This window comes from Ictalurus punctatus, chromosome 10, assembly GCF_001660625.3.
Source record: "Ictalurus punctatus breed USDA103 chromosome 10, Coco_2.0, whole genome shotgun sequence".
Lineage (NCBI taxonomy): Eukaryota > Metazoa > Chordata > Actinopteri > Siluriformes > Ictaluridae > Ictalurus > Ictalurus punctatus.
Genome location: NC_030425.2, coordinates 9,055,369 through 9,082,845, shown reverse-complemented (window position 1 = coordinate 9,082,845; position 27,477 = coordinate 9,055,369). Strand labels below are relative to the sequence as shown.

General features: G+C 40.2%; 1 protein-coding gene across 3 annotated transcripts in view; it reads left to right on the top strand.

Annotated features, from left to right (window-relative positions):
* The window catches only part of arid3a (AT rich interactive domain 3A (BRIGHT-like)), a 37,490-nt gene that overhangs the window by 5,228 nt on the left and 4,785 nt on the right, over positions 1-27,477 (top strand). For 2 of the 3 annotated variants that reach the window (XM_017478322.3, XM_017478323.3), the window contains exons 2-8: positions 5,473-6,069; positions 6,499-6,781; positions 20,745-20,817; positions 22,829-23,012; positions 23,772-24,019; positions 24,462-24,746; positions 27,203-27,292. In XM_017478322.3, coding sequence (XP_017333811.2) covers positions 5,732-6,069; positions 6,499-6,781; positions 20,745-20,817; positions 22,829-23,012; positions 23,772-24,019; positions 24,462-24,746; positions 27,203-27,292 — 1,501 coding nt within the window. In that variant the 5' untranslated portion in view covers positions 5,473-5,731. The remainder of the gene's footprint in view (positions 1-5,472; positions 6,070-6,498; positions 6,782-20,744; positions 20,818-22,828; positions 23,013-23,771; positions 24,020-24,461; positions 24,747-27,202; positions 27,293-27,477) is intronic. The other variant, XM_017478325.3, reaches the window with a different exon arrangement.

Sequence of the window (27,477 nt, the reverse complement as noted above, 5' to 3'; positions counted from 1 at the left end):
ACAGTGTCTTCTTTTACCTCATACGTGAAGGAAATGGATTGCTAAAGCATGTGCTTCCTCAATAAACATTCTGGGATATTAGTCTCCGAGCATACATCGTGAAATTATCTTTGAATGAAAAGCATTCATGAAGGATGGTTTTATATTCATATACCACAGCTTTATGCGTTTCCTAGCCTTTCAGACGTATATCAAATCTGCCGTTTTGAGCAGCAATAATTACACGCGACGTCTCCGCCCGCGCTGATGCTAATCTGTGTTTTAGCTGTCTTTCATTACTCTGATTGCAGCGTAGTCTCAGTTTGCAGCTTAAAGTCTGTCGCAAGAGGTTCATTTGCATTGCAACAAGCCGGCAGAACTGGAATTTGAAACGTCAGTATTGTATTGTTTTCACGTCAACCACAGTAACCGTACCTTCCCTCTCAATGAAAGAAGAAAAAAAAAGAGTGAAAACATTATTATTACCCCTCTAGGCTGTGAAAAATGGGTTTATTTCTCTCAGTGTCAAGTTCAATGTTTATAATAATAATACTGCATAATATCACTGTATTCAGATGGGGTTTTTAAATTCCAGTTGAATTGTGCATCTCAATATGCTGATTTGTCTCATTATTCAAACCTTTTTATGAAAGTATTTTGAATAATAAAAAAAGCTACATTTACATGCAGGTGCTTTAAAAAAAAAAACTGATCTTTAAGTGGTTTTCTAATGACTTGGTTGGTTAAGTGAAAGTTTATATTTAGAAAAGGAACTGTACGGGTGCGAGGTATCGCATCGAGAGAGGGGAAAAAACGCTGTAAAAAGATGTTTATATAGTATATTAGTATCTGTTTGATTTAAGCCCATTTCCTTGTAGTACGTGCCCTTACTAGTCGCACATGGAATTAAAATTTTTTTGGTGTGTGTAGTACATGTTTATAGCCAGAAGCTACAGTGTGAGAGATAGCAGCAGATAGATCCCCCCCTGTTTTGGTGCTGCAGATTTGACTTGGCTTTCTTTCTTGCTTTCTTTCATGGGTTTGTACCTTCTACCATCGACACCCATCAACTGAGCGCTTCAGGACAAACTCCAGGGTCCTCCAAAAATGGCCAAAGATGATATCTGTGTAAATTAGATTACTGAATGGATGCATGGCTGGCCACGTGAATCAGATTAGCCTTTATTTTTGCCAGGTTCTGGACTCTGGGGTTGACTCTAGTTATGTGGCGGTAATCCTCTGAATGACTAACTTTATGCTTTTTCACTGGTGGGAATTTCACTTTCCTCAGCGCTAGTGCTTGCGGGAATATGAAGAGCTACTGTGTGCTTTCTGCCACCCGAGCGAAGTGAATGAAAGGGGTTTTTAAATGTTGTTTGATTGTTTTTTTCTTTTTCCCCTTCACGCTTCTGTACTGCTTTGTACTGCTCTGCTGCGGCTGTGCTCGTCATTGTGTCGCTCACGGCTGAGCACGTCCCTCTGGTTAAGCGTGCAGCGAAAAGCCTGTGACGTAGCATCCTGTTCGTAAAAGGAGGGCTGAGTGACTGGTGTAAACAAAGAACAGTCAGCCTTTTGCAAACCAGCCAACACTGTAAACATTCAGTGACTAATTTAGCCCGTGCCACTCGCTCTTTATTTAATGTTCACATGCCATAATTAGAACTTCATTTACAAACTTATTTTTGTCGCCTCTCTGCGGCTTTTCTGAGAAAGGCCGTCTCTGTCCGGGCAAATAGTATTTCTCTGTGCAAGCCTGTGATATTAAATGTGTCCTGCATGCTGGTATTTTTCCATTAATGACATGTCTTGCTAAGTTGTGTGTGCGCGTACACTGTAGTGCAGCTCAGGGGCTGTGGATTTGGGTCTGTATATGTGTGGAATTAGACCCTTAGCACTTTGCTTATCACTTGTCCTGTTTGCTCGGATCTCACAATCTGTGTGTTTTGTGTTTTTCTCGTGTTATGGGAAGACACATTAGCACTATTTCTCAATAGATCCGTTGGCTTAAATTCTGTCCAACATGGCAGGATTACCAAAACAAACCCCCCCCCCCACACACACACACTCCTTCTGAAGAATAAAAATATAGTGCCAAAAAGAGCACTAGTTAGCTTGTGTATGAAGTGTTTAAAACATTCATTTAAATTTGAAGGTTTTTGTGGGTGCTAACTGTTAGCCATGACTGTTTTGGGTCTCAAACAGACTCCTGGAAAAGTAAACTTGCCACGCGTAATTGCACGTCAAGATTAACAAGGATAAAAGATAATAAGATGCTGTTTTTAAAGAACTGTTTTAGATGTACTATAATAGCAGTGTGTACAGGATTTTGCGGAGTGTTTTGTGGTCGTTGCGACTCTAAATGCTTGCTTTTGCTGCGTTTTTTTTGTTGTTGTTGTTGAGAACTACTTGAATTGGCGAAATCGCAGCCGCACGGTCTTTCACAGTGATGTTTGTTGATAAATGAGACCTTTTTAGCTGTACCCGCGTTCGACACGCATGAATTGAAGAGCGATTTGGCTGAACGTGCGCTATAACGTCACATGATGCATCTTGGCCCAAATCTGCGCTAATTTTGTAAAAGTGCAAGCTCCTCCGACTGTTGCTGCGTTTTTGCTTTGATTTTGTGTTCATTTCTACGGTCGCAAAATTTGCTAGATCTTGGCAGGATCGAATATGGATGTGAAACAAAAATAAATCGAACTGAGACATGTGGAGTATTCCTGTTTTAGTCGCATTACAGACATGTACACACCTTAATCACACTATTAACATCATGTGGGAGTTCAATCACCGCATTTTGCGACAGGACACGATCACACACGGCAGCGCTCAAGCGTTTGACGGCAAATGGCTGAGCAGGGCTGTGTCCCAAACTGCGTACTTACTTACTAAATACATGCATTTCGGCTACTATATAGTAGGTAAGTACGTTATTTGGGACGCAGCGCACGGCTTCAAGCAGTCGTCTATTTGCACGTACAGCACGACAAACGATTAACCGCACTCGAAGCTTCCGTAAAATTAAATATGAAAACCCCAAAACTGTATACGGTCCCATAACTGCATGTCGATACGTGAAATTCTGGAGGGACCGTCGGACGGCATGATGTGGGGACGTAATGACGTGTGCCGTTAATCGATCTATAACATGTAAAACGGGAACATGAAAGGAATATCCTAAAAGCGACTCATGTAAACACCTTAATCACAATATTGCCTTATTCAGAATAAGCTCAATAATTAGATTACAGCTGTCCATGTAAACGTAGTCAATAATGCCCAAACTTGGATGAATATTCTCATTATTAAGACATGACCAAAACACGGTTCTGAAAATTGAAGTGACTTTCAGGCTTCAGGTGCAAAATTAATGATTGCCACTGATTGTGTGCTATTGACCTATATATATATATATATATATATATATATATATATATATATATATATATATATATATATCTCACATTTGACATATTTCAGAAATGTAATTTAGCCAGAATGTATACAGTCACAGATATCCTAAAATTTCCTGCTTTTAAAATGATCTCAACAACTAATGTGCAGCAGATAAAACTTGTGTGGCATTGTTTATTTATCTATCCATCTATTTATTTATTTATTTGTTTGTTTGTTTATTTTTATATTCCCCGCCTTCTCGCTTGGAATTTACAATTTTGAAAAAATCGTGATAATTTTTGTTTATGGAAACAGTAAAGAACCTGCAGCATGATAAATACAGGAAAATGAACAATTACACCATTAGAGGTTTAAGTAGAGCATGGGAGGGTGTAATAATGTTACCGGTTGTGTATTCGGAAACTAAATGCCATAGTTTTCATGTGTAGTAAACAGTAAAAAATACAAATATATAAATAAACAAACACAACAGTACATCTTTGATATAAGTTCATCATTTTGCAAAAATTGATTGTGTAACGTCTACATGGCCGACTACATTTTCTTTGTTATTCTGCTGCTGCTTAAGTCCGTTTAATTATCATCACCATTGACATTATTAGTAACATGCTAGACTTTACACTTCACTGTTTACTATTTAATCATTTTAGGCAAAATGTTTATGTTTTTTTTTCTCTCTCTCTCTTTTGACCAAAAATTGGAGGTGTTTTTTTTGTTTCGAAACTATTTTGGTTTCAAAGCGTTCAAAACACTCACGCAAATCATTCCAGATTTATCTCTCTCGTCGTGTGTTCTGTTTTATTGGGTAGGAAACGGTCTGCTGAACCCGGTGTACTCGAGTACGAGTGATGACTCGTACGAGCATGCTCCGATGTCAAATTGCGGCGCTCCGCCGCAGAATGTGTAAAGATTGGGAGGACTGTGTAATACCTATAATTCTAGCGTTAATGAATATCATGGCAGTGTAATATCCAGTCCCTCCAGGATGCCGTGATTTTTGCGATCGCAGAAATTAACGCACAATCAAGCAAATCCCGCAATCTTCAGAAGAGCTTGCAATTTTTCTAAATTACCTCAGATTTTGCGCACATTCTGGCCAGGACGCGTCATGTGACGTCATCGCAAAGCGCTCTTCGATTCACGTGCGTCGAACATGAGTACAGCTGAAAGGTCTCGTTTACCGACGAACATCACTGCGAAGAAACTATTTTGTGGAATCGCAATTTCGCCAATTCAAGTAGTTTTCCGTTTAAAAAAAAAAAAAAAAAAAAAGTACAAAAACTTTTTGAAAGCGATCACCAAAAAAAAACACACCCCGGGACTGAATATTAACTAGAGATGAAATTATTATATCGTGCAAGCTTAGCACGTTGCAAATTTCAGCGATGATGCGATCGTTGCAGTAACGATGGTACAAGAGGATACTCAAGAGGAAAGTCAAGGTGGGAACAAGAACAGCATCAGGATGGATTTTGGAAATTTAAGGACAGGCTGAAGCGCTTCAGTTTAAAATACCTTGTGTTTACAGGCATAATTTGTTATTACAGTCAACAGCATCCATTCACGTCATAAAACACTGGATTCGGTGGACTTCATTCGGAAAACGTCATCCGTTTCAATGCCCTTCTCGTGTTTCAGACCAGTTCTGTCTCTTTATACTGGATTGGTACATATTGTACCTATAAATAATGATAATTTAAAAAAAAAAAAAAACAGACTACAGCGGGTACTTTTAATTTGACATGTGCTGGGGAAAATCAATCTTATTGTTTATTGTTCTTGTGACAGCTTGAACGTAATAGAGCAGATCTCTTAAGGAATGTCGTAACGCCTGTGTATGATGTCTGACCTCTATATAGTTCATGTAGAACTGTTATGATTAATCTATATGGTAGCTAGTATCTGTAGTGCCCTGGTGAAGTTGAATGATTTTATAAAGAGCTCGTTCCCCCTTATATGCCGTGTGGAAGAGGTGAAATAAAAGAGGACTGCGATTGGATGGAGGAGAATTTCTATAATCGTTTTTATTAATGCATGCTCTGTTTCTCTCTCTCTCTTTCTTTCTTTCTTTTCCAGGCTCTGATAGAGCTAGCCGCTCTGCATCAGCGGGAGCTTCTCGTCTCTAAAGCCTGCTTCCGCCTGTAGTGTAGTAGAGGTCCGTGTCTTAATCACCAATCCTCAGGTTTAAGTAGAAGCCGTTTTCTAGGAGTTCTTCGGTGAGGCTGCTTTTCTTTCGACGCGTTCACGTCCGTTCAAATCCAGCGTCTGGAAACCCGATTTTGCGGTGAAGTGGGGCAAAGGAGGCGATATTTCCGAGCGTCCTGTTTGCCTGGAGATGAAGCTGCAGGCAGTTATGGAGAACTTGCACAGGCAACAGAGGGCCAGGCTGCTTATGGAGATGGAGCAGCAACAGCAGGAGACGGGTTCGTTTCAGAGCTCCGCCCCCACAGGCGAGGAGCTGAAGCTAAGCTCCGCCTCAGACACAGAGCGCGCTCAGATAGCGGCTCTGGCTGCCATGAGAGCGGCGGCGGCTGGACTGCAGAGACGGTCGATGGCGGACAGTCCTAGGTCGGAGCACAGCACCGGCGGAGAGGAGGATGAAATCGAAGGAGATGAGGAAGAGGGAGAGGAGCATTACAAAGACATGATGGGGTCTGACGAGGAGGAGCAAATGTACGTATTGTCATAATTGCCGACAGTTACTAAGATGCCAAGCTAAATAAAAATTGGGTGTTTATTACGGGTGTTTTCAAATGTTATCCCCTCCCCACCGTTCCACTCTGGAGGAGGCTTTCAATCAGCAGCGTTCATTCTCCCAGGTTTAAAGGCTGTCCACTTTGGTAGGCATCATAAGGACTGGTGCCTTTTTAAGGTACATAATTCCGCGTAAGCGTTTAATATGGCCTTGGACTTTCAGCAAAAGCAGTCATTCACATAACTCTGTTTTTAAACCATGAAAACACCTTGAATTTATCCACCTATGGAAATTGAGTATTGGATTAGTCATGACCTTTATAAAGAGTACAGGACTCAGCTCGGCTCTTAGGATGTTTTGATTGCATGAGCTGACACATAAGTCTACATTTTTAAATTCATTTTTAGAAAGCAGAAGTGGGACGAGGATGACTTCGAGGGTGAGATGGAGGAAGACTACGATGAGGACATGGCCGAGGAAGGCCTGCAGATGAGCCGCGAGGCCGTCACCCCGGGCCGAGGCATCCTGCTGCTGCCTCATCGTCAGCTCCATCCTCACTCTCAGATGCTGAAGGCCCGATCAGCGCTTGAACCTGAACCGCGGGCCTTGGGTTTGCCAGCTCCGCCCTCTCAAGGCCAGCAACACGGCCAGGACCACACCGACTGGACCTACGAAGAGCAGTTCAGGCAGGTACGATGTGGCAATTTTCTTTTTGCTGAATTTTCAGAAATCTGCCTAAAATTTGAGGAAAATGTTGGAAAGAGATGACGTTTTTATCGTCCTACACAGCCACAATGTCAGCTGAAGTATATTTTAATTATATTACTAGACCCGCCAACTTTTACAGGTTTCATATAGGAGCTCCACAATTTTGCGTAGGTGTTTTGAATTCTCCAATATTAACTGGCACGTGCTCTTTAGTAGATTCATGAGGCAGACACCCTTGCTGTCAGTGGAGAATATTTTCAGTAATATAAAATAAAATGCATCGATGTATGATCGACTTGGCTAACATTAGTCCAGTATATATTTAATAACAGTTAACTATATGGATTACATTTACGGCATTTGCCAAACACCCTTATCCAGAGCGACTTACATTCATCTTGTTATACAGCTGAGCAGTTGAGGGTTAAGGGCCTTGCTTAACCACTGAGTTACCACTGCCCCTATTAGAGTATTACAGATGCCACCAAAAAAAACATATTTTGGGTTTTTGCCAGAAAGAGAAACGAGGCATATTTTCATGTCGGTCATGAACGTGTTTTCTACGTATTATTTTTAAATGTTATTTTGTAAAATGTAAAATATTGTAACTGTTTACTGCGGAATCACCTCAAAGCTGAATTTCTTTCTTTTTTCTTTTCTTTTTTTTTGTGTTTTTTTGCCGATGCCAGCAAGCCGTTTCCTACTGCACAGCTGGAAATATTATTACGCCCTACTGTTCTTTCCTTAAAACTGAAAAGGTGGAAATGCTTCTTTTCCTGTCGATTTTTTTATTTATTTATTTATTTATTTATTTATTTATTTATTTATTTTTAAAGACCATAGGTTCTGGATGATTAAATCATTAATGTAATTTTTTAAAACCGTATATTGCAAACAGGAAAAAAAAAATTCATAGTCTGCAGTGGATTTCACCATTAGAAATGAACAAGAGTACTAACAACCAAATACTAAACCCCGAAATTAAACGTGTCGCCTAGGTTAAGATATGTGGACATTAGTAGGCATGTTCCAGTAGGTCCTTATCCTGAGGCTGATAAAACATACAGTCCCACGTACACACCATGTGTTAAACTGAATATAGAACATGGGGAAACCTTGCACATAGAAAACCTTGCACTTCTGTAACTGCAATTATAATGTCTATAAATTGGCCAGAGAGTTTCATTCTTGGTTTTTATGCAGCTGTTGAAAGACCTCATGGTTCATTGCTTTTATTAGAGGAACTGAAAAGGATTTCTGTGCATTTGCATTCTTAGCATGCCTCAAACCCAGTTAGTGTTTTCTCTATAGCTTATTTACTAGATAGAGATAATCAAAAACGTATTTTGGGCTTACAGCAAGTGCTGAAATCACACGCGTTAAGTGCGTCATTTTAGGATCTGCACTCAGGGCTGGGGCGATATGACAAAAATATCATATCGCAATACCTGAGGACATTGCTGTGATGCACAATGCGTATCACAATATTTAATTTAGCTAATAAACTGTCTGCAAAACTGTAGTAAAATAAATCACTGGCTTCCATTCAGTACTATTTCATTTGTAATTATTAAAAGTGTGTCAAAATATTTTTAAAAATCAGCATACGGACGATATCGCAGAAAACTATATCATGTATTACGATATCGAGATTATATTGATCTATCCCCCAGCCCTAATCTGCACTAATTGTTTTGCCCTTGAATGTAATTTTTGGAGGGTAAAATTTAAGGACCACAAAAAGTTACCGTGTTGTGTTTTATATTAATGGAGGTATATTTGAGTGAATGAGTTTTTCAGGGAGGAACAGAAAAGGGGGGGAAATGCTTTCAGTTAATGCATAAGGAGTTGCTGGTTTTTTGTTTTGGTTTGTTTTCAGTGCTGAAGCGTTCTGTTGTTGTATGACGTGGATTAACTCTCAAAAGACTGGCAGTTGCCCAGTCTAGAGGAACTGCAGTTAAGCTTTTGGAGATAGCGCTCCATATCATGCTGCAACCAGAATGTATGAATCTTGGCGACCGTTAATAGAGTTGCGATGTTCTTGTCCATTACGTTAATGTTACATAATCACATCGGGCTGTTTGTGTAAGCATGTCTGATCGAGGTTACGTTGTGTCTGATGAAGGTTACACTGTTTAAAAAATATATATATTAATGTGTTTTAAATGTGCATTGAACTGTTGTGTGTGTTTGGAGAGGAAAGGGTTAATACACTGAAGGTTATTTTGGGCAGGAGGGTGGAAGCCGTTTGGAATGTGCCTGAGGGAAAGTGATAATCTGTCGCTCTGGACTCAGACTCTACCGCTACTCGCCAGCGGGTCTCTCAGCCCCTGTCAGTTGGAACCCCGCCCAAATGTTCTCTGGCTAGACGTGACAAAATTCAACTTCTCAGATGAGGAAACTTATATCGAGCATGCCCTTAAACAGTACAATCTACATCAGAGCGCTCTTGTCTTTGGCGATCCGGTGAAAGTGCAGATGGGGAAGCGTATCGGCTCTTCCAATGAGCAACTCCGTAATTCAGCAAATCAGACGTTTGCTTTCTGGTAGAACTATCAGGTCTGGCCATGTAGCTGAATGAATAAAAGAAACTGATTTATTAATTAGTAACAAATTTGACCAGCCTGCAGTCAACAAAGATCTGTTGCTGAAGCCTTTTGTGAGCCAAGTTTGGAGGGTCTTGCTCCCCCCCCCTTTCTCCCCAGATATTATGAAACTTCTTATTATATAGATTCTTGAAAGACCACATAAAATCTTCTCAAGTTAAAACTTATTTATGGATTGAAAAGGATTTTAAAAATCTCCAACCTTTTGTGACTGCAATCAGACTAGTGTTAAGTTTCTAGATGGCTGCTTTTTTTTTTGTTTTTTGTTTTTTAAATAAACAATCTACCCATCTTTAAAACAGCAAAGCATACAAAATAAGTAATATAAGGTTGTGCTGTTGTAGGTAAATAGTCCACGCCCCATGATGGTGTATGTGGAGGGCTGTTGCCAGCCTGAAGTGGACCATTTTTTCCTATAAAAGCACATCCCGAAGTGTGTTGTTTCGTTTATGCCGCAGTGACCTCACAACTATTAAAAAATTTTTCTTTTACATTTATCAGTGAATGACACGTTGTGCTTTTTAACAGTTTATAGTTCTGTTTTATGCATTGAATGTTGTGGAAAGCCTGCAAGACAAGTTAGTTCCTGTTATCATTTACTTTGCAGCAGCTACAAAAAAAAAAAAAAAAAGAGATTAAAAAAAAAACAGCTTGTCAAGTTGCAAAAACCAGTCTCTCCCATAGTGGAAATCATATAGACTATTAGCCATATATATATATATATATATATATGTGTGTGTGTGCGTGTGTGTATGTATGTATGTATGTATATATTACTTCTGCAATTCTCCAGCTGTGATCCTTGGAGATTTTTTGGCCACTCGAACCATCCTCTTCACAGTGCATTGAGACGATATAGACTCACGTCCAGTTCCATGTTGATTCATAACATTTCCAGTTGACTGGAACTTCTTAATTATTGCCCTGGTGGAAATGGGCATTTTCAATGCTTGTGCTATTTTCTTATAGACACTTCACGTTTTGTGAAGCTCAACAACCTTTTGCTGCACATCACAGCTATATTCCTTGGTCTTAGAATGACTGAAGGGGTGCTTCTCTATACTCAAACTGATGCTTCCTCGTTTCCTCGCTCCTCCATCCTCCAACCCGTGACCCAGAAATTGATCTACGTCAACCATCTTGAAGGACGTATCAATCCTCTAATTGCACTGCGAGGAATGAAGAGTGAGGAAGCTTCCAGAAGAGCGAGGATACACCGGTGTATCTTATGCGGAAGTGTTTCCTGTCGAAAAACCTGACGCGTATAAATTCCCCTCCTCCTTTACATCTGCCACAGTCTCAAACAAAAGTTTGATGTTGTTTTGGAATTTTGTGTGAAATATAATTAAATAATATGCTTAAAATGAGTATTGTATTTAACTGATCCTTGCATGTTTGGATAGGCAAAGCTGCACAAAAGGTGCACTAATTTATGTATTGTTCATTAATTCATTGTTGAATAACCCAGACATTTCACATACTATCAGTGCATTTTGCTTTATTAAGAATGTTGCTATTAACCAAGCTTCAACAACATAACGGCACATCAAAAACATAAGCATAACGGCAGATCCAGCCAGCGCAGTGAGGTCATCCAGCTGAGCACGGCTTTGAAGTGACGCTTGAAAGAGCGAGGATATTCTGTTTGACTTGCTTCAATTCTTCAATTCTTCTCTCCTCACATCTCATCCATGCATCCTTCTCTCACATCCCAATCGGGGAGGAGCTAAGGTGCAAGGAAAGGAAATGAGGATGCACAAATAAGAAATGAGAATCACACTGGGAATTTGGCCTATATATTTCCTCATTTATATCCCTGTGAAACAGGAAGTCATGGTTGAACAATTTCCTGTTCCTAGTCACCCAGGTGTACTAATCTATTTATTTATATGTGTATGTATGTATGTATGTGTGTGTGTGTGTGTGTGTATGTGTATATATATATATATATATATATATATATATAATTATATATATATATATATATATATATATATATATATATTATATTATATTATATAATATTATATTATATTATATTATATTAGAATATAATATTTATTAATGGGAATATACTTCAAATATATGTTTCTCATATGAATTCATAGGGGTGCCAATATTTATTTATTTATTTTGATAAGCCTGTGTTTTCAATTGGTTGATATCCACGAGAGCAAAGTATTTTTGTGATTTGTTTTATTTAATTTATTTATTTTAAAACAAAAGATCAAAAGGTTAAACAATAGACAATTTTTCACAGCTTTCTTTGCTCATATTTACCAAGGGTGCCAATATTAGTGGAGGACCCTGTATGTATGTGATATATTTAACAGACACACACATACCGTGTATATATGCTGTGTGTGTGTTTTTTTTTTTTTATATATATACACAACACACACACACACATATAATGAGCATATATCCTATAGTCCATTATTTGGTCCCAGTCTCATATTACACAAACTTCCTGAGGCAAAAGAGGAGGCAGAAATGGCCTTTGATGTCTCCTCTGTATTGTAAATATCCCCAGTAGGACAAATGGAGCCCAGATGGACAGTAAGGTAGACATGTCTTTAAAAATTCATCACATCCGTCCACGGTGAGCTCCCATTTAAAGGCTTTCGTATTAAAGATTGATGCTTGAGGTGGATAGGAGAAGGCAGCGCTGACCGACACCATTGCCCTGAATTAGAGATTACACTCTGTGTGTGTTTTCCGGTTCATCTTCATAATGTACTACCGAAAGTAGCGTTGTCGTTGATCTGGCATTTCTGTCTGGCTTGTAGAATATTTGATGGCGCGAATGTGACCAGTGTGAAGTTTTAGGTCTTTGTAAAGCGATAATTCTTCGATCACATTCAAAGTGCGTGTAATTTCAGATCACATTCGGTGATGTGAAAAAAGATGATCTACGCTCTTGTTCTTCACCCTCGTCACTGTGACTCATTCATCGCCATGTATTATTGAGTGCATTTCTCAGAATGAAGAGAAACACTCGGACTTGTGTACAGCATAGCTTTGGAGATGACGCACTACGTACGCAGCTAATGAAGAAATCAAACCCTAATATGTTCAACGTCTATGTTTTAACTGCCTATATACTGAACTTTTTTTAAAATCCTATTTTGACTTTATTTGTATTGTTATTCCTCTCATGGTCCTTTTTAAGGAAGCTGCTTTTACACTTGTGTTGACTGTGTCTAAACCTGTTAGGATTAATAGGCATTGTCGCGGCACAGAACAACCCGGGAAAAGTCCATTTAACTTTTTCCTGTAGTTGAAATCTGGCCAAATTGTACATGCTACCATGAGGAATTGCTCCTTGGCAGCGACTTCGTGTGAAGAATTTTGCAAGCAGCAGTCAGGCTGACGTCAGAGCCACATAACCTACGGCTTTGAAAAACTGCCAGGCTTTCAGTCTCGAGCAGGAGGGGGAAGAGCCGCTGAAACGTAAACAAAGAATGCGCAGAGGCATAGCACAGCAGTTTTCCAGGCTGGCTCTCCCTTTTTTTTCCCCCCTCTTTTTACCTTCACGTTTTTATGCATGACATCCTCTAGTGTAACATCTGTAAGCACAATTAGTAGATGTGGTATCACTAAATTTACACACACAAAAAGATTTGTTTCTTCATACTTTCATGTTGTCAGATTAGATTAGCTTTGTCGAAGTTGACATTTGTATAGAACAATAAGCCTTTTGTCCATTAGGCATGTACTAGTAATTGGTCCTAGAAAATGCTGTGCAAAGTATCTGACACACCTACAGCAGGTAATCAGGGATGGAGGTGAATTCTGTAGTAAGGCAGATCTCCTGTTGGAACTGTTAGTTAACACTTCTACCGTCACTCCGACTGTTTTTGTGGACTCTCCAAAATATTCTCAGTACTACTGTGTTTTATTTTGGAGTGGGGAATTTTGAGAACGACTTTCCCTTAAAATTTCATGTTTATACAAAGCCTTTTTGTATAAGCTGAAGTGTGAGTGACTGCGAGTAAAGGCAGCATGCTGGCCCCGGGGGTCGGGGGTGGGGGGGTGGGGTCTGAAGTATTGAAAGATTATGCTATGCGGCCAAAAATAGATCGCTGTGTCATTTAGTTCTGGTCAGCAGTGCCACGTGTGTACTTCTGATTATCATCGCGTATGATGAAGTTACGAACATGCTAGGAGCGGACGCAGACGTAGTGCAGGTTCTGGTACCGAGGTTGCTGTAACATGATTTTAGAGGGAGTCCAGAGGGAGAGGGTCGCAAACTCCAACCTACATATTTGGAGAGATGTAGGAATTTGAACCACTGGAGTGACGGAAGTCGAAAAAAGGGTAGTAGAAGGTACCTGATGCATTTTGAAAACGTCAGCGGTGTTGTAAGCATCTGATCCCACACCGCAACTAACAATGTCTGACGAAGCTGCCTTAGTACATGCCACTGTGAGATGCATTTGTGCCTCCTAAGGTAAAAAAAACCACACGCGCAAATACAGCTGTAAAGGGGATTATGAAAAGGGATAAATTGGGGGGCTGTCTGAGGTTAAACATTTGCCCATCATCTTGATTGTGCTGTAGAGGAAAGATTGTCATTAGATGTAAATGCGAGCTTTTGTGACATTTGGAGGGGGTTGAAAGGCCATGCCACAAGAGCCTTAGTAAGCCTCGTGTCATTGATTATTAACATGCGAGTTGCTTCTCGGCTTCTTCTTGCTCACCGGGATTCATTAAACTTGCACAGCGGTTAGTGTTTTTTTTCCGTCTAATATAATCTAGTATAATAAAGACTTTTTTGCCTCTGGCGATGAGGAGCCCTGTGAAAAGGGAACTGAAAATGCAGGAGTTTTACTTGGTCTCGGTCTGATTCTCAGCCTAAATGGTTGCATGCTCGCGCTTGCGAGACGTCTCTGTGATGAAATGTGTATGTTTATTTAGGGGTGAGGGGAAAAAAACCGAGCATTACCTTCTTGTTTTTCGGCTCAAATGTATGGAAGCTGTAGAAACTGTGGTCACAATCATCTGTAGGAAATGTAGCTTTCTCAGGCCATACGAATGAGTTCATTTTACACGAGGAAGGGAGTTGTTAGTTTACAAATTCGTTTGTATTTTGTTTGGCCCTTTTTTTGTCTCGTATCTGCTTATTAGGAATTTCATGGAGGTTAATGAGCCGGTCCTCCTCAGTCTGTCCGCCTTTTCTTTTTTTTTCTTTTCTTTTTTTGTGCTGTCTCATTCTCCACTCGGGGCTGCAGATGTACCTCTCTCGGGAAAAGACGCAAAACTGCCACTGTTTAAAACTTCATTTCCTGCCAAGCGGAGAGCTAAAACGGTCTTGTTTAATGTCTGATTTGCAAGATTGCTGAATTGAAAAGTCATTTGAATTATTAAAGGGTGCAGATCTTTGAGTTTCAGGTTTCACTCTGATGCAGCGATACACAAAGTAACATTCGCACCATGCAGGTGTTTGTTACAGCCCTGTCTGTGCTGCTGATTCAGTTGGAGAGAATAAGGCCATGGTTATGGAAGCCAGCACTATTGTTTTCACACAATGGCTCTCCATTTTATCAGCGACGTTTCACAGGGCCTGCCCGCCATTCACTGATAGAGCGCTCATGTTCTTTTATTATGATTCTGGGCCATGTTAAGCAAATTTGTTGTATAAGACTGAAACTGGCTCACCGGTTGACTTCTGCCCTTCCCCCTATGCTGCATATGGCAGATGTGAAATGCCGTTACAGGGTTTCGACATTGGTGTCTTGTATGTCATAAAAGCATGTTGGGGGCCTTCTCTGTGACCATGAAGGGGCGATAGATTCAGTGTTCACTGAATGGCTTTGATTGAAATACATACAGTAAAGTATTTCTATAATTTGTACAATAAAATGCTGTATTCAGACCATGTTCATACATTTTAAGCTATTGTATGCAGCAGTTTTCTGTTAAAACAAAAAAAGAAATAAATTATTGAGCAAGGGGACAAAAATACTCTATAGGATGATGGTGCTGAGCTGCTGTAGTAGTGTTTCACATTCGGTGCCGTGTTAGCGTGTTGGTTCAGATTGGAGAGAGAGATTTATTTGCCAGGTTAACGTCAGGCACAAAAAAGGACTGACTCTATGGTGACTGGCAGGAGCCAACAGCCAATCAGGGGAGAGATTGACACAGCTCGGGAGAGTGAGTTAGAGACAGCAAAGTCCGAATAATAATGTCATTTAAAAAGCCGTTTCGGGACTGATTGACGGATAGGGCATTTATTTTTTTCTGTATTGTTGTGTGTTTTTTTTTTTTTCTCTTGGTTTTTTAAATTTATTTATTTATTTATTTATATCACTACCTATAGTTAGTGCCCTAGTTATTTTGTGTCTATTGTTATCACACAGAGCCATTTCCAATGCAAAAGTGCGCCAACATAGCAAAACCATTTGAGACCACACACACGATTAAAATCACAGTAACAGAAACTCCACATGACATGAAAATTACAGGTGCGGGAAGTGCTAGTGAAGCTACTGCCATGGGGTGGGGAAAATGTTCTGCCTTTAATTAAACCTGCAGATGTTCTCTTCTCCCATAACCTAAAACGGGTCTGTGTATTGCATGGAACATTTTTTTTATACAGAGAAGATAACATAGCAGTATTCTAATACATGCCAAAGAATATTCAAATATAGTTCACCCAAAAATGAACATCGTCAATTACTGACCCTCACGTCGTTCCAAAATTATAAGACTTTCGCTCATCTTCAAAGCACAAAGAAGACATATTTAATGAAACCTAGATTTCTGTGCCTCCATTTACAGCCCAGTAACCAAAATTTTCAAGCTTCAAAAAGTTCTCAGATCTCCGACGTGCGTTCACGAGAGAACCACGACGCATGCGTGTTGATGATGCAAGAGCAGATAAATTTTAAAAAACGCTAGTCTTCCTTTATGTTGAAATCTGCAGACATCTTTGTTACAAAGATTGTTCTATGTGATTCAGTTTGTGTACAGCAAATCGCTTCCTCCGCTGTAAACAGTGCAGAGCGTCTGTGTCCCGTTGTATCGCTAGAACGTCCGCTGTCATGGCAACACAACACGCATGGGTTGTGGTTTTCTCGTGAGCGCACGTCGGAGATTTTTGAATATAGACTTAATTTTAGTCCCCCCCCCACACACACACACTCAAAGCATTCGTATCTTTACATAAAATTGGGATTAAACCACTGGAGTCACATGGGTTACTTTTATGATGCCTTGATGAATTTTTTTTGGAGCTTGAAAATTTTGGTTACTGGACTGTAAACAGAGGGGCAGAAATCTCCCAGGTTTCATGAAAACGATCTTCATTTGTGTTCTGAAGAAGAGCGAAAGTCTTACGGGTTTGGAACGACATGAGGGTGAATAACTGATGAGAGAATTTTCATTTTTGGGGGAACTATCCCTTTAATGCAGTCGGAATTGTGCAAAGAAATGTACCGTACATTTTATTTGGGCAATTCTTTAACACCTTTTAGTTCATATTCTCTGAGGCTACGTGTACATTACATTAATCCGGATAAATTAGAAAACCCGTCTTTTTCTCTACGGTTTGCCCTTCTGTCAACACCGAGACTGCGTTTGTCCAGCAAAAATGGAGCGTTTTTGGAAAAAAAACCCCTATTAATTGGATAAATCTGAGAACGGCGTTGTAGTGTGGACCGAGAAAACGGAGATATTCCAAAACGATGGTGTATTTTTAGTCATGTGACCCATGCAACTCAAAACAAACAAGATGGTGGACGATCTTGCACTGCAGTTGTTGTTGTGCCTTATGTTTTTACGCATGAGCGCTATAGGGATGCAAGTGTTTTTCAGACCTTTCAGCGTGGACGAGCAATTTTTGGGAAAACGTTTGAACGAAAACGCAGTTTTCAGATCTGCGTGGATTGATTGTCGCCTAAATCTGAATGTATTTTGGCTGATGGGTAGATTTACTGAAGCCCTACCAATCATCACAGCCTGAATTAAATTTAGTTACGTCAGGAAATGCAGGTGTAGAGGACATGATGGCGTTCTCTTACATTAATGTTAGTGTAATTAATAGCTAGCCCCTCGTCAATACAAAACATTCTAATACTTAGCTCGCAAAGTTAGCTAGCTAGCTATTGGGATCATCTACTGAACTCAAATGAGTGCTTTTAATAGACATGTTTTATTTGGTTCTTCCGTAGGGATTTATTTGGTTGTCTGAGTGAGAGCATAGAAGAGAGGAAAAATGATAGGCACTCACTCACACACACACACACACACACACACACACACGCACACTGTATAGAATTAGTTTGCTAGCAGATGAAGCGTATTTAAAGCTTTGTATAAAAAGTGTTCTTGCACTGAATGCTGCTCCGTGTGGTTGTCTGTTGACTGTTTTTTTTTTGTTTGTTTTTGTTTTTTTTATCCCCCAAGCATCTGTATTTATTTATTTATTCATTTATTTTTAGAAGCATTACAATATAAAATTTGAAAGCTCTTGTCAGCATATAATATTTTTGCTCTATTAGACTGACACGCTAACATCTGGTTTGCTCTGTGAATTTTTCCATCACGCTGCTGATCCAATTAACGAGAGCGCACATATAAAGACGTTTTCTCTTTTGTGTCCGAGACATGCATTTCCGCTGGGACGTTGGCAGGCCAAATATCCTGTCGTAAAAAACGAGCTCTGTGAAGGGAAGCGTGCAGAACAATGAAAGAGTTGATTGGTTTTCATTTTGCAGCTCTCCGTTAACGAGGCTTTGCTGCTTTGCCGTGGTGTAGATAACGCTGTTCAGGCTGGTCGGTGCATTTCTGCTGTGTTTCAGCTGTGTTTCTGCTCTTTTTACTGTTGAGGCATATATTCGGCATTGTGCAGCGATCGATCGCTGCTGTGTGTTTATCAGCAGCATGAAGGAGCATCAGCTGAAAGAACCTGAGCTACATTTTATTTTTGTTCTTAATCAACAGGCTCCTTTGAGTGTTGTTGTTCTTGAGAACATGGCAGGATGGGTTTATAAATGGTTTTGATGGTGACAACTGCCAAAGCTGATAAGGATCCACTGATGTGTTTTGGCATGCTGGGAAAAGGAAGAACTGTTTGTAAATGAGAAGAAGGAGGCACTGATGGAATTCTATTAGAAAACGAGAGAGTCAGTTAGTCTCTCTCTCGAATGGGAGCTCTTTGAGAAATTTATGATACAGTTCTCCTTAAAAGTGCATGCATCCTGTAATTAAGCCTGTGCTGCGTTAACAGCCCATCCCCCAACCACCACTCAGTCATCCGACTCCTCCTCTCCTCCCTTCCCCCACTTTCCAATAGTCCTCTGGGACTACTTCACCCCAGCCTCCGTCCCTTGAAGTCTTACTCTTCTCGTCTAGTTCCCAAGAGATGTAATAATTAACCTTTCCTATTGCTCCCCGTATAGAAAATAGTGGCCATGTGACTACGAGCACAGCCTGATGGGCACAGAAAGAGCTAACAATGTCTACCATCCTATCTGGCACCATTGATACGTCATTATCTCCACGAAACCGATGCAGAAAACACGTACACGGCTTCATGCAGTAATACCAGATTTTCAGGATATCTGACCTTTTTTTTTTTTTTAATCATCGCCTCATCATGGGTTCGGCGCCGACGTGCATTTTAGAATCAGAAATCTTCATGGATCGTTGCTAGTTTCGAGACGACTAAACTGTTCTCGTGTGCCATTAACGAATGCAGTGGGCCGAGTATAAACGCAACTTTTCATTTACAGATGTCCGTATCTTTCATAGAAAGTGTGGAAATCTTTCATAGAAAGTGTGGAATTGTGTAAACTACAGTGCTCTTTGTACCGTGTGTGTGTGTGTGTGTGTGTGTGTGTGTGTGTGTGTGTGCAGTTTTTTTGTTTGTTTTTTTTTTTCACTGCATAAAGTGAACAACCGTTTGAGAACTGGAGATCATTGGTGTTGTTTTTGCTCAGGAATTGTACCGAGAGCAACTAATGCTACTTGGGTGTGGTGCTGAAATTAATGTTCTGTATCACACAAAATACGATAAAAAAATATCTGACACGCACAAGCACTTAATGTCAACGCCGGAGCTCCACAAACCGGTTACAGGTTTAACTGCACTGAAAACAGCCTTACACTGAATACAAACAAATACAGTGCTCTACAAAAGAGATTCATCTAATCATATTTTCACCAACAATTACTTGAAATTCAAACATTTGTTCACATTTGATCATGGGACAGTTTTATTTATTTATTTATTTATTATTATTATTATTATTATTTTTGTTAATATCGACAGGCCGTTCATAAGAGCTTAATCACAGGTTATGTAGTGAAGTCTGTCTGCTGCACGGCCATCTTGAGAAAGTGTTCTCATCTGCTTGAATTGGAAGATCGAAATATAAGAACGCGGATTGAGAAAATGGCATGTAAAAATCTGATAAAAGTGGCATTTAATACAAAGTGAGATCTTTGGCTCTCGTCATGTGTGAACACCTAAAAAAAAAAAAAAAAAAAAAAAACTTTTCATTTGCTCAGGCTTTCTCTATAACTGCTGGAGCAAAGCAAGCTGTATCTGCGTGTGTGTACGAATCTGATAGGTCAGACATTTTCTGCTAATATCTTAAACTGGTTCTTTTTTACCAGCGTGGCAGAAATTCTGTAATCCAGCCAGCATGTTGAGTTTATGTGCCGGACTCGGTCTACTCGTACCGTCTCCGGCTTCATCTGAGCACGGCTTCGATGTTGAACGGGAGCAGGCACGCCAAGAAACCGAACCCCGAGTTTTGTTGGCTCTTGTTGAAAACATCTACTACTTTATTTATTTATTTATTTATTTATATATATATTTTTTTAAAAATGTAAATAACATTTCACAACCACAAGCCAGATATGCACGGAGGAAAAACTACACCCACCTCAGATTTTCAACCGGTGCGGACTTTAAAACCAAATGAGAGGAATTGGCAATTAGGACCGTCATGTTTCCCCACTGCAACCGTCAATTCCGGGCTCGGATTGGACTAATCAGCCATCTCCCAACCCACTCCCACTTAAACTGATGATACTGTGTGGTCCTCATGGACTTCGATGGACGAACTAGTTTAATGATTTAATTGTTGACGATTTTGTGCCACTTGTACATGTCTAATAAGCAAAGAAGTGTGACAATTATGTAATAAGTGTAACATTCCACCTGGTGGTTTGTTTCTGTGATCGAACATATATATATTTTTTTTATGATTGCAGTTTTATTTAAAAAATTTTTTGCCTTTATTCGTTAATACAGCATTATCAAATTTATAGTTGAAGCCTTAGCTCCTCATTCTTGTTTTGTTTTTTTTGTTTTTTTTTCTACACAGCTTTATGAACTGGACGGCGATCCCAAGAGGAAAGAGTTCCTGGATGATCTGTTCAGCTTCATGCAGAAGAGAGGTACACCATCACCCCTGAAATGAACATTTTAGCAGACACTTATTTAAAACTGATAACAGTATTACATTTCATTAAGATGACTCGAGTCCTGAAAGCTTGCTTTATAAATACGGCATAGCAGCAGTACATGGTCACAAAAAATAAACCGTCCATGAACACTTTCATTTGTTCACCACGTTCAGTCAGAAACATGTTTAAACGGATATTTTGTCTGCCGTGTTGAGGGCCATAGCTATTTGACCCAGCAAATTTTAGAAGTTACCTTTACAAGTTATAGTTACGTTTATACCCCTATATTTCTCTTCCTGTAATGAATGAGAACCCAGCTCAGGTTTCAACCTGATGAAGCAACATTTCTTAAATGACTGCTTTATCGCTGCAGACATTTTTACTGCTTATAGTATGCTGGAGATGATCTTTGGCCTTTGAATATATAGCAAACGGTGTGTGTGTGAACATGAGCTCATGCTCTGGCTTGGCCTTGGATCTATCACATTATCATCTGACCTTTCTAATAAATAGGCTCCAGGATAAAGTAATGTATACCGATATCTTTTCACCTCATATAAGCAGCACTGAAGTTCCCTGTGCATGTGAGTGAATGTTTTATTTGCAAAAAGAACAGGCTTTATTGCCTGTAATGTAACACAGAAAAAGGAACATACGTGCATACATCAGCCATAACATTAAAACCACAGATGGGTGAAGTGCACTGTCAGGAACATTGATTATCTTACTCTAGCACCTGTCAAAGGGTGGGATATATTAGGCAGCAAGTGAGCGACTCTGACAAGGTCCAAGTTGTTATGGCTTGACAACTGGTTCAGACGTTTCCAAAACAGCAGGTCTTGTGGGATGTTCTCCATGCGGTGGTTTGTGCCTACCAAAAGTTGTCCAAGGAAGGACAAGCGGTGAACCGGCGACAGGGTCACGGCTCACAGGGACAAGGCTCACTGATGCACGTCGGGAGCAAAGGCGAAGTTGTACGGTTCAATCCACACAGAATAGCTACTGTAGCGCAAATTCCTGAAAGAGTTCATAAGGTTATGATAGAAAGGTGTCAGAACACACAGTGCATCGCAGCTTGCTGTGTACGGGGCTGTGTAGCTGCAGACCGGTCAGAGAGCCCATGCTGACCCCTGTCCAACACAGAAAGTGTCTACAATGGGCACGTGAGCATCAGAACTGGACCATGGAGCAACGGAAGAAGGTGGCCTGGTCTGATAAATCATATTTTCTTTTACATCATGTGGATGACCGTGTGTGTGTGTGTGTGTGTGTGTGTGTGTGTGTGTGTGTGTGTGTGCGCGCACGTCGCTTACCTGGGGAAGAGATGCACCATGGGAAGATGGCAGAGAAAGTGTGAGGCTCTGGGCAATGTTCTGCTGGGAAACTTTGGGTCCTGGTGTTCTTGTGAATGTTACTTAGGTGACACGTACCACCGAACTAAACATTGCTGCAGTCCAAGTACACCATGGCAATGGTATTCCCTAACAGCAGTGGCCTCTTTCAGCAGGATAATACGTCCTGACACACCGCAAAAAATTTTCATGAATGGCCTCCAAATCTGATTGAACATCTGTGGGATGTCCTGGACAAACAAGTCCGATCCACGGAGGCCCCATCTCGCAACTTGCAGGACATAAAGTGGCTAGCTGCTAACATCTTGGTGCCAGATACCACAGCACACCTTCAGAGGTCTTGTCTAGTCTGTGCCTCGATGGATCAGAGTTTTCTTTTGTTTGTTAGCACAATGGGGACCTACAAAATATTAGGCAGGTAGTTTTAATGTTATGGTTATTGTTATGGGTGTATATACAGTCATTTAATCTAATACTGCCCCCTAGGGACAAGAGGGAAAATGACCCCTCCCCTTCCCCCCTCTTAATTCTCACCCTGTAGTGAGCACACATATTATGCATGTGAATTGGGGTCAAATACAGTTCATCTTAATGGAATTGCAATACTGCCAATACATTGTAAAAACCATGTTCATTATGTTTCTTTGCAGGAACTCCAGTGAACAGGATCCCCATCATGGCCAAGCAGGTGCTGGATCTGTATATGCTCTACCAGCTGGTGACTGAGAAGGGCGGCCTGGTGGAGGTAATCAATAAAAAGTTATGGAGGGAGATCACCAAAGGTCTGAACCTGCCCACCTCAATCACCAGCGCTGCCTTCACTCTCAGAACACAGTGAGTGTGTAATTCTCTGTAGAGGACAATGTTCTTTACGTCACTTCAACTTTGCATACATATTGCATACATTTTTTTTTTTTTTCGTAAGGAATAAAATACTATGGGGCATACTGTTATTGAAAATCAATCAATCAATCAATCAATCAATCAATCAAACATAAGGTTGTGTGGTGCGCCCTGAGGTGAAGTGGAGTTACTCCAAAGTTGACTGTTTTATTCCTCTTGTACCACAGCGTTTACTAATTCTAGCCATTTCTTATTTATTAAAGAATGACACATTGTTTGATTTATCAATTTATAATTGTGAGATGTAATGGAATATCTGCAAAACGCGTCCATTCCTGTTATAATGCCTTGTGATGTTACGAAGAACATCCTGAATTTCCTCTGTCAGAAAAGTTAAAGGAACCACTTCCCTTGACTGATATAAAGTGCTGACACTGGAAACTCCTTCTAAAAATGCTAAACAAACATCTCTTAACGGAAAACTTTACCACATCAACAATTACACACATTTTAGTCCTGTGTAAGCTGTTATTATAGAAACGGTAATGAATAAGAACAAACACATTCGTATAAGCCTGTGATTGAGCTACTGTCCGAGCGGTGCTGTTAGCAGTGTAATCAAAATGACCTTTCATTATATTTTATTACATCACGCCATTCGTCTGCTGCATGAACTGGTGGTGCATGTTGGACCTGAGGTTTATTAGCTGCTCTCTTGGACCTCATATTTCGAACCCTCTCTCTTTCCAGATACATGAAGTACCTTTATCCATATGAATGTGAAAAGCGGGGTCTCAGCAACCCCAACGAGCTCCAGGCTGCCATAGACAGTAACCGGCGGGAGGGGCGACGCCAGCCTTTTGGCGGTTCCCTTTTCACCTACTCGCCCAATGGAGCTCCCACAATGCTCTCCTCCCCAAAGATCTCTCTGCCCAGCATTGGTATGGCTGTGGGAACCAGCACTACCTCACTTTCCTCCGTTCAAAAGGTCAAGAAGGGTAAGAACGGTCTCAAACTCTCAAATTCAGGTGTACCTAATGCTGATGATGTTATGCTTTTGTGAAAAAGTGGCATTGCATTTCTCGAATTTACATCTCCCTAAAGTTTAGATCACTTTGAGACAACATTCAGACGTTGCATTTTGCTGTTTTTAACGTTGGTGAAGTTCAAAGAAATTGTGATTTTAAATACTTACTTACTTATAAACTGTGGTCTATAAATTTCTCAGATTTATTTCTAAAGACCACTGAAGAAATTCTAGCTCAGTACACAGTACATGCATAGACATTTAGTTTCAACCAAAATAAGAGTCTCAAAGCAAGCAGCTGATGAAAAGCCTCTTGGTTTTTAAATCTTTTAAATACATGTTCCTGATGTGCAAGTTCTTCTGACCACTCCCTGTCTGTTTGACCTCACTTGTTGTCCGTCTGCTTTCCCTAGAAGATGATGTCAGTCAGTCTCTGACTGCACAGGGCAGCAGACTACCTGGCAATCTGGCTGCTCAGTCAGTGGCAGCAGCTCAGGCAGTGGCGGTGCAGGCTGCCATGGCCGCTCAGGTCGCTGCACTCGAGCAGCTGAGGGAAAAGCTGGATTCCGGCGAGCCGCCCGAGAAGAAGATGGCGCTGCCCTCAGAGGACCACCAGCGGCTCCTGCAGAGGGCACTGCAGCAGAACCTGCTAGCTATGAGCACCCAGATGCCTATGAACATCCGCATCAACAGTCAAGGTAACAAGGCTTTAGACATTTCTCAAACGGTCACAAGCACCATTATCCTGGCGTCTGAAAAGAGCATGACAGAAGAGTGAACCTCAAGCAGTGCGTGTGAGAATCTGAATAATTCTGCTGTAATTAGCTGATAAATCTGTTCACATTTTCCCTCAAATTATTATTATTATTACAGGGTGTCCCAAATGTCTCCATATATTGGGGAAATTAACACTTTTTAGCAAAATGTAACTGTTTTATAAATAAAATTCTCTACATGATTGCCATTTCTTTGTAAACACGCATGGAATCGTCTGTCCCACTCATTATGAACACGTGTTAACGCATCTGGTGCTTCCCGATCATACCATGAGAATATCAATGCATTCTTGTCAAAGGCATTCTTAAAGGCTGTCTAAAAAAATATAACATAAACTAAATATGACAAAAGACATTTTGCTTAAAAGTGTTAATTTCTGTTATGCATGGAGACTTTTGGGACACTTTGTATATACAGTGAGAGGAAATAAGCTTTCTGACACTTTAAAAAAAAAAAAAAAAATTTTTAAACTTTTTTATTTAATACATTGCATATATTCACTTCAAATTTGCTCACATAGTGTCTGTTGCCGTTGTACGTATGAACAAAAAAATTATGGGAATATTAACAATGAACAAAGATGTGTTTTATTATATTGCTAGATATTGCAATGTAATAGATATTGGGTATCTGTGGCTCAGGTGGTAGAGCGGATTGTCGACTAATCGTAGGGTTAGCGGTTCGATTCCCGGCCCACGTGACTCCACATACCGAAGTGTCCTTGGGCAAGACACTGAATGCCGAGTTTATATATATATATAATATAATGACAGCAAGTCAACTCAAACCTATTTTAAGCAAATAAGGCTGGTTGTTCAATTATGATAATCAGCCATGTAAAAGGAGGATGGGCCGGTCTGTGGAGATGGTAGGCGTACGCTGAGGCGGTTCGAATGGGACAGTTGATATTGCTGGAAGAGTTAGCTAGATGCCCTTAGGAGTCTTGTCAAACCATTTTCTTTTGACCCGAGCTGGATGGATGACACCGAATTGATTTCTCTGTGATTTCTATCCATAGTTTGGCCTTTTCAAAATATGCCGCTTAAAATTCTTGTTTCATTTTCGTCGACATGTGAACTTCTACTTCAGAGAAGTTCTTCATCTTTTTTGCCAGTTTAGTAGCCATTTTGCACTTTTTGCTCTGTGAACTTTGCCGGATAGAAAGAAAATCAGCTTTTGTACATCCGGTGTAAAATGATTTGTTCTGTTTGGCTTACGGAAAGATTTACACACAACTTTACACACCTTTTTGATGAACGAGGCTGAATGTGAGTAGATATGACGTGAATATATGCACCGGGTGCATAAGTATCCAAGTAATTATTTCCCCCTCATTTCATGTTTCATTGTATAAAGGGGAAAATGTGAAGAAGTATCACATGAACCATTTGCTAGACAAAATGCCAGGCTTTCCCCGAATTGACGAGCTGTTACCCTCGAATGGTGTTGAAATTGATCATTTTGGGGGAAACCTTACTATGAATTTTCCAGCAATTATTTGTTGTGGTAAAGTCTTGCTGTAATCTCCAGCCTTTTCATTGAACATCATTTACTACTTCGCATCCTCTTGTAATGAAACAAATCCTTCCTTGACTTTCATTTACTAGTATCATAGTACTGAAATGAGTCATACGAGTCCTTTACTTTTCTCACTTTAGGCTATGACGCATGAGTGTGTTTCTATTCTTAATCTATGCAAATCTATGTAAAGTGCTTTCATGGTAACTGACCTGAAATTTCCCCAAACTGTACAAAGAAATGGATTGGGGGGGGGGGGGGGGGGGGGGACTATTCTCACACTAAACAAATTCCTACACCAAACAAATGTCTGAAATACTGAATAAAGAGTGTGACAAAGAATGAAGTCAAGGTCCTGACCTATTTTTCACCTGAATTCATGCAGCACCACTCTGCTTTGTGGTGGTGGGGAAATCCCCTCTGTGACGGATAGTAGACATAAATAGTATGTTGTAAACTAAAACTAAGTGTTTCAGTTACAGGTGGTTTTACCTGACAAAACTGATAGTAAACGTGAGCTCATATGAGTGTCCTACGCATGTTCTCCTCACATCTACATGGATGTTGTCTGGGTTCTCCGGGTTCCTCCTATGTTCAAAAACCTTCTAGTCGGTGGATTGGGTACATTTTTTATATTGCCTTTAGTTGAATGAGTGTGTGAATGGACTGGTGGCCAATCCAGGGTGTTTTCCCGCCTTGCACCCAGTGTTCCTGGGACAGACTCGCCACTACCCTGACCAGGATAGAGCTATTACTGTCTGACTGTTGATGTATATTGCAGTGTGTAATCAAGGTTCATTTTATTTAAGCCAAAACCGATAATGGATTGTTGATTTTGTCTTGTTTTCTTTCATTTCAGAAAGCAGACAGGATTCTGCAGTCAACCTCACCACGAATGGCCTGAATAGCATCAGTATGTCAGTGGAACTCAACGGGGTCGTCTACACTGGTGCGTGAGGCAGATGCAGCAAATGTTTTGTGTTGAAATTCAGTAGTCAGGCCTGTTTTCTAATTTTTGCACATGAATCTTTTCAAAGTTATATTTGTTGTATTTCAAAGTTATACATATTTATTTTGCAGCCTGGTTTTACTGGCCCTCTTGTAGAGTAAAAAATAGCTCTACTTTGTATTTAT